Source organism: Benincasa hispida, chromosome 9, assembly GCF_009727055.1.
Source record: "Benincasa hispida cultivar B227 chromosome 9, ASM972705v1, whole genome shotgun sequence".
NCBI classification, from domain to species: Eukaryota; Viridiplantae; Streptophyta; class Magnoliopsida; order Cucurbitales; family Cucurbitaceae; genus Benincasa; species Benincasa hispida.
The window spans coordinates 37,481,238-37,491,353 of NC_052357.1; the positions used below are offsets into that span (position 1 = coordinate 37,481,238).

Below are 10,116 nucleotides of genomic sequence, written 5' to 3' on the forward strand. Positions count from 1 at the left end.
ATTTCAGAAAGAACGGAATTGTAATTTCAGATTGAACCCCGACATAACACATAATTAACTCGAGAATCATTTAGAAGCATTTCCCAATCATTTAAGTAATAGAGATCAAATAGACATTAACCTATATATCGTATTAAGTTAATGTCTATTTGATTTCTATACTTAAAGAATGATTCCAATGTGATCACCAAAGTTTGAAATTAATGTCTATTTGGTTCTTGAAGTTTAAAAAAAAATATATTAAACTGACGAAATTGAAAGTTAGAAGACCTAGTTCAAAATTTTCAAGTATACGAGACAAATTGGCACAATATTGAAAGTTCAATTTAAGTTCAATTTAGAAACCCAAGTGTCAATGTGAGAAGAACTCAATTTTACCCAACATGTTCAACTCAAAAAACAATAATAATAGTAATAATAATGATAAATAAAATCTAAATACAAGAACAAAGGCATAGATAAATCCGCAAGGTTTACCGACCATGATATGAATTTACATCATCTAAAGTGAGTTAAAAGCACTCCATATATTTTAGTTCTGATCGAATAAGATGTAGCATTGAATTATAATTTTTTAAAAAAGTACTAATTTCCAAAACAGATCGTTGTTATAGAAAATTAACTGCGAAGTTGTAAAATCTCATTTCACAAAGATAAACTAGAGATAACAAAACACTACAAAACACAAAGTTGTAAAGTATTCCCACATCATTTATGCTCAAAATTTATGGTATTTAAAAAAAGATATGAAGAAGCAATTGCAGTTTAACGCTGCTGTTGGTGGTGCTGTCATTGCTATTCTGTCAAAGTAGGTAACATCATAATGTGCAAAGGAGTTTAGGAGTTTGTAATAATAAGAAAGAAAAAGGCTATTACAAAGTGAAGTGGAGTGAGACTCTAAATTGGGAACCCTAAAATGTAATGTATTTTTGTGACAGAATTCCATGGAAGCAAATCGTGTTGTAATGACATGGGGGAAAACACCCCAAATTCCAACCCAAATGATTTCTACTTTTCTAACTTGATTAGTTATAAACCGTATCTAAACCATAAAATGATCATCATCTTCTAATCGCCCGAGACCCGCGACCTCCTTCCTTCCTTCACTGCCACTTTCTGTCCCTCTCTAAATGGGATGGATTCTGCTCTTTAATATACATACAAACTACTGCACGCCATTGATTTCTCCATCACAACATTTTCTTCAAACCACTTTACGACACGAGGATATAAATGACCTTTCACTTTCAGAGACCTCCTCCCTGGTTCAAAATGCAATAGGCTAACAACCTCAGCTTTGACCAAAAGTTCCTCTGATGGCCCTTGTTTGCCAAAATAAAACCAAATTCCCAAATGTGCATATCCTTGGGAGGAATAACAGTCAAAGAGTTGGGGTACGGGTTCCCTCATATGCATATTTGTTCATACAGGAATTGAGTTAAAGGGTGCATGGCTACGGCTCGGGAGATGCTGCCAGCTGCTAGTAGAATCGATGAATTCAACCGACACAGCTCGACAGTGTCATGATGGATCTTTTTTTCAGTTGACGCTTTCCTATCTTGGAAAATAGTTCGGTCGTGAAGGAAATTAAGCTAAGGCTACCTCTGAAGATGAGGTGAAGGAGGTTCTTCGAGAGAAGTCCGTTGATTTGAGCTACCATGAAATCTTTGATCCTCGAATGCCCTACTCATTCTTCCTCCCTCGTTCATTTGTGACACATCGTTTACATTAGAAAAACCTACAGGTCCAAGAGATCCAAACTCGAGCTGTTCTGCAGGTGAGCCATACCCGCCATTATGATCCAAAGGATAAAGCATCACAACAGAGGGCATGGAAGGTCCATTAGAAGACACCACGCCTGGATTCATGCTTGGTAGCGGATACATGCCATATGCCATACTAGTGGAACCACTCTGTGAGGAGTTTGAGCGGATCGGACCATTCTGGGATTGGTAAGGCAAGGAGTCGTGCCTATGTGAGCTCCAACCCCTTTCAACACGATTCTCACTAGCAGACAAGCGATCTAACCTGGAATTTGGCTTGTCGACTTGGCCACGGCGACCAGAAGCTCGTGATTTTGAATTGATGCTCCAGTTTCCATCTCTTTCACCATGACTATCACTTCTATCATAGCTGAAGTTTCCTCGTCTGGCATTCTGCCGTTCACGCGTTGATGCCTTCTAAAACAAAGTAAAAGAAGCAAAGTAAGAATCTAGAGAAGAATAACATGCTAGGTTTAACTCAAACCATTCAGAAAGCAAGGAAACACCTTGGCAGGAAACACAAGTAAAAAACTGCTTTGAAACACAAATGCAGAAATTTCAATTAAAGAATATAAAGAAAAGGGAAACAAAAGAAAAACATGTAACCAGCTGATAACAATTAAACTTCTTTGGAACATAACAATAGGAAAGAAATAGGAAAGAAATGGGGTAGGTGTGCCCAGTGGAACCATCAAAACTGCAGAAAAATTAAAGATAAATGTATGACATGCAGAAATAATGTTTGGTTTATACACAAATGACAAATACCAGAACATGATGAGGAAGCATGTAACGAGTGTACAATATTCCAAAATTGATAAATAAATAAGCCGCAAGATAGGAGTTTGAGTATAGGACAGATTTAGCAACTGTTTTCATAAAGTAGCTGAACCAAACAAATCATTTAAATAAGTGGAAGCAGTTTTCTTACAGGATTTGGCAAGTATGTTCCAGTCCCGCTGCGATGTCTTGGCATTTCATCAATGTAATGCTGATATATATTAGGCCTGTTAGAAACAGACTGAAGAGGAGCAACAGGGACTAAACGAGACCCATAACCCAGAGTAAACAAATTCATGTTGGCAGAAAGAGGTCTTCCAGGCCCATCCCATGGAAAACGACCCTGTAGGTAGACAGGAGGTACAACAACAGGTGAAGGATAAATCACGGGTGATGGATGCCGAGAATTTTGGCAAAACCGCCCATATTGCAGATTTTGCCAATGACTAGCAAAATCGCTATTAAGAATGTCAGGTTTGGGTTCTAAAGATTCAATAAAGGAAGTCCCCCTCATAGGATTGGTGAGGGTTAAAACATCAGACTTATTGTGTCCTTCAGACAAATCAATACTCTGAGAAGAATCAGCATTATCCAAGGAGTCCTCGCTGAAATGACTAGTTGAAGCATCCGAAGTTCCTGTCTCTGATGGAAAATTATATACTGGAAGCATTGTAACAAAGGGGACAGGTGGCCCTGTAGGATAAAATGCAAAAGGAACCACCCCTGAATTATCGACAGCTCTTTGCCTAGAACCTGGGCCCAAGAGCACAGGAGCAAGAGGTATTAGTGGATCTGACCCAGTTGTATGAGGTGGTTCAAGTCCAGTAATTTGATGCCTTGTGGCATGCATGGATGCTATTGATTGAGGTCCACCACTTATTTCAGCCAATTCAGTACCCAAACTAGGTGAGTGACTCCAATCTCTGCTATCTTCATCAGTCACAGTACATGAATGTTCAGAAACATTTTTGCCTTTCCCATAAGATGGCAGGTCAAAGGTATTTGATTTCCATCCCCGTTTCTCTCTAGATGATTTTGAGGCTCTTGAAGACAACTCATCCCAAGAACTTTCTGTGGTGATCTTGTTTCTTAGGCCACTAGTGTGTGCAACACCAGTAGATGGCCTAAAAGATGATGGTCTGTCATCATAACATGCTTCATTCTCTCTGTCATCTTGATAAGTACTTGTCGTCCCATCCTTCGTTGCAACCCTATTTTCTTTGGCATGCTTTTTATGAACAGCAGCAGTACTGCCAGATACAGACATTCGGAATGAAGGACTAAAGTTAAAACCTCCAGAAGTAGACTGTTGCTTATCATCCGACTGAGGCCCATCAAATCCCCCATTGTCATGCTCAAACCCAACAGTAGAATTCCTATCTTGCTCATTCCAAAAGTCTTGATCGCCCTCTCTTGAATTCATTTCTACAGAACTAAAATTTTCATTGCCTGACTCAATGCCATCTTCTGAACTTGTGGTCAATCCCATGCCAGGAAAATAGTGAGTCAACGGAGAAGGAACAAATCCTTGTGGAAAATGCATATTTGCACCCCAAGGAGTCTCAATCAATGGAATATTGGTGGGTACCATTCCTCCCAAGTTCCTTGGAGCATAGCCCATAGGTGCTAAAACAGAAGAAGGTAATGGAAGAGGTAGGTGACCTGTCGTCAAATTCAGTGGCAGATGAACCTGTCCATTAAAATTATGGGCTGTAGATGATGCCATCAAGTTAACAAGATCTTGCTCCTCCTGATGCATCGCTAATGTCCCTGAAATAGAAGCAAAATCCTCGCCAACAGTCCCAAGGCCAGACTCATCCTGGTAACTATTTGAACCACTGTTGGAATCACCAGTAGCATCAATGCTCTGACGGGTTGGGATATGCCTAACAATTGATGGTTCGTCAGTTGAAGATCTCAAGTGGGTGTCCACATTATCAGATTCAAGGTTCTTCCTCCTGTTGGCATCTGTTCTGTTAGAATGGGCTTTCCCACTTTCAGGAACTCTGTTACGCCTTGATGGAGATGAAACTTCACTGTAGGTGTCAGTCAGCTCTGGGCTAGAACGCGTCCTTGCAAACAGAAACCTTCCCTGTACATCATTCACATGGTTCTCAGGTTTAGCATATCTCTGACTTCTATCTACAAGAATACCTTGACTGTAGATCGTTTCTTTCCTACTATGATCAGAGGACCTTGAGTTGTTTGAGCTGCCAGAACTCCTTTGGGCTTGATTACGAGAAGTCGTCGAAGTGTCATTTCTAGAAGCACTTTCCAAGGGAGAATTACCTTGTACTGAGTTCATAGCATGAGAGCCATGGGACTCTATATCTTGGGTTTCACGAACAGATGAATTCTCATTTCTTTTGCTGTTCGTTTTGTTTCTGAGATTCTCAGAACCATGTAAATGCTCTGGATTTGATAATCTCAAGTACTTCAATTCAGTTTTTGGAACATCAGGGCGTTGGCCACTGCCATGTCTCTCCCAAGTGTTCAAAAAAAATTGATTTAGTTCTCCAAGAATATCTTCTCTAGGGCACTCGAACAATCTTGCCAACCTTTTAGCTCCAAATGCAAATGCACTGCGTATCCTGAAGAAGTTACCTGGGTAACACATGTACCACAACTGAAGTTGCTGCCAACGATTACAAAACAAAGCATGCAGCAAATGAACCATGCATTTTACCGATTAACATGATGCACTTGAGCAAAAATAAAATTTCATATTACCATTCACCACAAGAATGGGAAATAGGGAATCCAATCATCACACAAACCCATTAAAATATTGCTTATTCATTTGAAAGGACAGTTCTATATTTCACTATCACCAATGCCAAATATATCATCAAACACACAAAACCAGGAACAATATATTAAGCCTACAATAGTGAGTTTATGAGGAGAGGTAAAAAGGGAAATCTACCAAAATGTTCATGATAGAAGACTGTGTGCATATGTAGGGAGGGTGGAAAGAATGAGGGAAGAAGGATTGTGTGGGTGTCTGTGTTGCGAGTGAAGATGAATTCTCAAATTAGCCTAGCAAGTTCTGTAAGTGCTCGGTTCACCTCAATCTTTCTAATTAACAGCTTATCATAATATCAACCTTCTAACTTAAATTAGAACAGAGATGAAACCCTACTTAAAAGCTTCCAAGACCCAAATGATTAGTATCCATTTAGGGCTTAAAAACTTTTCGCACCCTCACCAAGTGCTCCAATATAAGATTTCCAGTTATTTAATATATCACCTGTAAAGCTATAATAAGAAATTCCTTTTAAGAAGTACAAAAAGTTGTTACTGAAAAACAGTGGAACATGGTCAGGTCAAATTCAAACAAATGAAACACTAAGAAACTTAAGTATTGAAATTAAGCCAGAGTCGAGGCCCAACCTTCAATAGCATGGTAATGCCTAGAAATACTAACCATCAGTCAGTCAGAAACTAGAAACTAAGTAAATTATTTTTTTTCAGTGGCACCATTAATGGCTTACTACAAGAAATAATTATTTCTACACTGTTGAGAACAGATTGGTAACAAAAGCTCAAAAATTTTAAAATTTATATACCTTTACTTACACTACGCCCAAGGTTGTTGTTAACACGCAAAGGATCTATTACATTAAAATGTTTAGAAACAAACGGCTGCCCTTGATTTTCTTGGCCCCCAGGAAAAACAGCATATACTGCACTGCATGCTTCAAGAAATAACTTGCTGAGAAGTAATTCACCACCATCTTTACGCGGAGGTTCAGCTGTAGAAATCCCGAACACATTAAACAGTGGCTATACCCCAACAAACAAGAAATACTTTTCAATAGAATAATTATTAATTTATCTGCATAGTAATGTACCTGTCACATCTGGTAGGGAACTAATAGGTACAGGACCCCATAGGCTAACACAAAAATTATCCCAGTCAAACTTGCTAAAGAACTCTAAAAACCGATAAAGAACCTGAAATGCCAAACAAAATCTTTCATGGATTGGTATATGGATAAAACCTAAAAAACAAATGGAAGAGAGTAGAAGTAGTAGTAACCTCAAGGGGACCAGCAAAGGAATTGTTGAACACGTGAAATATGTAGAGGACCAACGTTTCCAAGGCATAAGTAGATATAAGTCCATGGTGTGCGCCCAATATCCGACTCTCATAATAGCACCAAGCTTTGATCAATATAATACTACGCTTGAATAAGTGGTTTTGGTTTATTAAATGATCAACCTACAAAACAAAAATAAATATGACCAATTGAAGATATGATTATATGAGTATCATTCTAAAAAGTTATACTTATAGCTGTTGAAAGGGGTTAAGAGCAGGGCTAGTAAGGAAGCACTACTCACCTCCTCCAGAAAACAAAGGGTGCACAATCCCCCTAGCTGATCAAATGAGATGTCTACAACTATATTTTCCACCAGGCACTTGATTATCTTAACCTGCAAAATGTACAGATAAAATATAAGAAATTAACTTAAAATTCATGTGAAATATCACCCAGGACTAAAAGTGTATTGGTAGTAGTAACAACATAGAATTACACACGGAAGCTAGCTAGTGAAAAAATATTAGAAGATCATACTTTAAAACTAATAGTTATAGTTATAGAAGGTAACTATAATAGTTATGGGAGATGGAGAAGAACCTCAGAGAGACAATGGCTCAATACATGTCCATAAATACCATGGTTTAACAACACCAAAAAAAAAATGTAACACCCTCTTAAGCCATGTTTATGAAGAAACCCTAACATGCAAGAACATTAGCAGAATCATCTAAAGCATCTGCTAAGTTACAAAATATGGAAATTGAACATTCGATTGTAATCAACATAAAACCCTATCAAGCTACATGGATCTCCTTGTGAACTGTGAAGATTATGTAGCAATAAATATATTTAAGACTGAAAGAAAAGAAATGAGAGAGAAGATTGTTTCGCAAAAGTACTAAATGAGCACTCATTGACTAATAACCATTCACTACATATAAATCGTGACATTTTCTTCCACTTGGATTATTGTATCAGCAGAAGGGATAAAATAAAATGGTGTAAAAAATGTGTTTTACATGAGGATAAGCACAGGTAAACTACACGCTTTAACACGATACCAAATAATATTTCAATAATTTAGAAGGTTGGAAATACCTCATTGTGTTCTAAAACTACATAAATGCTCTCTGCGGTCTAAGTAAAATAAAGTAGTAATAGAATAAAGTTGGAAGCAGACAAGAAATTAGAAAACTAAGATAAGTCCATAAGGGGTAATATTTATGTGATGGGAGACCAACCTCAGCTTTAATGTATTGAACTTCTTTTACACGAAATTCAGCATTCTCATTCTTCTCCTCACTTTCAAGCATATCCCGAACCTGATGGGCCCATGTCTCCTTCAAATTTTGGTTCTTGCTAAATGCTGTTAAGTCAATGTCTCCATCAGGCAAATATGTTTTCAGGGGAACAGACCCAAAGGTGAACACCTGCACATTGTCGTCGAAATTTGAGCAAAAATAACAGATCGAATAGAAAGCATAACATCTTGTAAAAAATTTACAATCATCAATAACTGTGGAATGGAAACAAAGCCATGACATAACAAAATGAAACCCAATTACTCATAATTATTTTATTAGATGAGGCATGCAAGATAGACATAGGCAAGAAAGCACGACACTTGCCCTCCCAAGGTCAAGAAGATTACATAAATTCTCCCCAATTGGCTCGAGTTAAAAAAAAAAAAAGGGTGATTGTGGAAGCTCAATTATCCATTATCAAAGTCAAGTCCAAAATTTCCTTTCCTCAAGTGCATCTGTTTTGACGTTTAAGTATGGTAGTAAAGCACATTTTCTTTTCCTGAAATAGAGAATAACATTGTTCCTTTGTTTCATCTTCCAAAGCAACTTGTTACAGAGAAATGTAAAATTAACACACCAGCCCATTTGACTTGAAGACTACATACTAACCAAGATTAGTCAAGAAAGTCGCATCATCTTCATGAGCTGACCCATATAACACAAGGTATTGGTGCAATATGCACAAAAAAAAACTACTTCAAAAATATAACTAAATGAGATCTTCCAGCACAATGTCTAGATATCATTTAACAGCATATGAAATATTGACAAGCAAACTCCTAATAACAACTACCAAGACATCCAAAAGAGTGTAGTGATGAACTACAGTGCTTATTAGCCATAAGAGATATATATACACACACATTTCCCAATAGCGAACAACAAAGTGGGGGGTTTAAATGCCATTGCACCTGGCAAGGGAAGCATTTCATGATCAGCCGCTGCACATAGTCTGCAACAGCATTTCGCCGCTCTTCAGAGGGTGGATTGGGCTGAATGCAGGCAATAAGCTCGGCAGTTCGCTCCTCCGCCTTCGACCATCTCTCGGAATCAAGCATTCGCATGACCGTAGCTGCCTCATCGGGCAAAAGACCGTTGGGCAAAAGCCCACTTGGTGGCTGTGCCCACCCCTCATGTTCGCCCATGCAAGCCTAGACTTTCCCACAACTCAAGTAACACTACAACGATTAGACCCCCACAAGAAAAGAAACTATATCACTTCCTCCTTTATCCAAAAAACAAACCAAACGACAAGTACAAAAAAGAAATAGACTAATAGGGAAGAGGGCAACTAAAGAGATATTGAAATTTGAGAATTTCCCCAAACCTTTTGATAAGGTTCTTGTCAGTCAAAAAGGAAACTTTGAGTGCTGGAAGAACCAACCAAACGCGATACAGTTCGTTCCCCTCCGGATTCGTTCGCGTTTGAAGTTAAAGATTGCCAAAAGCATAAGCAATCCAAACAAGCATGGAACAGAGTTTAACAAAATCTCAGGATCCCCCAGTTAAAAATCAAAATTCGAAGAAGAAACAGAAACCCAATAAAGAAAGAGGGAAAAGAAATCAAGAAACACCCAAATCTAATCTAACGAAAAGGGTGGATGGAAACCCTAAAGAGGGCAGAAATGGAAACCCTAGAAGTAGTTTACAGAAAGGGCGGTATAATGAAACCCCAGAACACAAAAACTAAAGCAATCCCAAAAATGCAGGAAGTGTGGGGGAATCAAAAATGGAGGTGAAAAGGGTTGAAGAAGAAGAAGAAGAAGAAACAAGAAAGTTGGGGCATGAAAGTAGAGGGAAATGAATGCTGAAGAAGGGTAGATCAAATACAGAAAATGAAAAATAGGGTTTGTGAGAGCGGAAGAGATAAAAGAGAAACAAGAAAAAAGAAGAAAGAAGAGAATCAGAGATAGTGAGTTAGGGAATTGGAATATGGGATTGAAGAGAGGAGGCGATAAAGAACGGTTTTGACGTTGAAGGAGGATTGTAAATTTGAGGTTTTCCCTCAAAATTTAATAAATAAAGAATGAAGAAAAAGAAAAGAAAACAAATCTCAATTTTCAAAATCCCCTTTTTTCCTTTTTTCCAATTTCATATTTTGTTTTTGAAGAGAGAGAGACAGATAGAGAAAATGGTATGACAGAATCTCAAAGGTGAGAGAAATGGAAGATTATAAATATATTATCAAAATTCAAAACCAACCATAGCTCTTGGGACTTG

At 38.0% G+C, this 10,116-nt stretch overlaps 1 protein-coding gene across 3 annotated transcripts; it reads right to left on the reverse strand.

Moving 5' to 3' along the window:
- Positions 1-747: 747 nt before the first annotated feature.
- Positions 748-9,912, reverse strand: LOC120086843. Of its 3 annotated transcripts, XM_039043651.1 has the most exons (9): positions 9,224-9,911; positions 8,808-9,074; positions 7,834-8,022; positions 6,891-6,983; positions 6,586-6,768; positions 6,398-6,500; positions 6,113-6,298; positions 2,695-5,147; positions 748-2,180 (listed from the first exon to the last, which is right to left on the reverse strand). In XM_039043651.1, the coding sequence occupies exons 2-9, from the start codon at positions 9,039-9,041 to the stop codon at positions 1,599-1,601; spliced, it is 4,023 nt and encodes a 1,340-aa protein (XP_038899579.1). In that variant the 5' UTR covers positions 9,042-9,074; positions 9,224-9,911; the 3' UTR covers positions 748-1,598. The 3 variants fall into 3 exon arrangements, with proteins under 3 accessions (XP_038899579.1, XP_038899580.1, XP_038899578.1); XM_039043652.1 differs by having other exon boundaries at positions 748-2,177; positions 8,808-9,912; XM_039043650.1 differs by having other exon boundaries at positions 8,808-9,911.
- Positions 9,913-10,116: the final 204 nt, after the last annotated feature.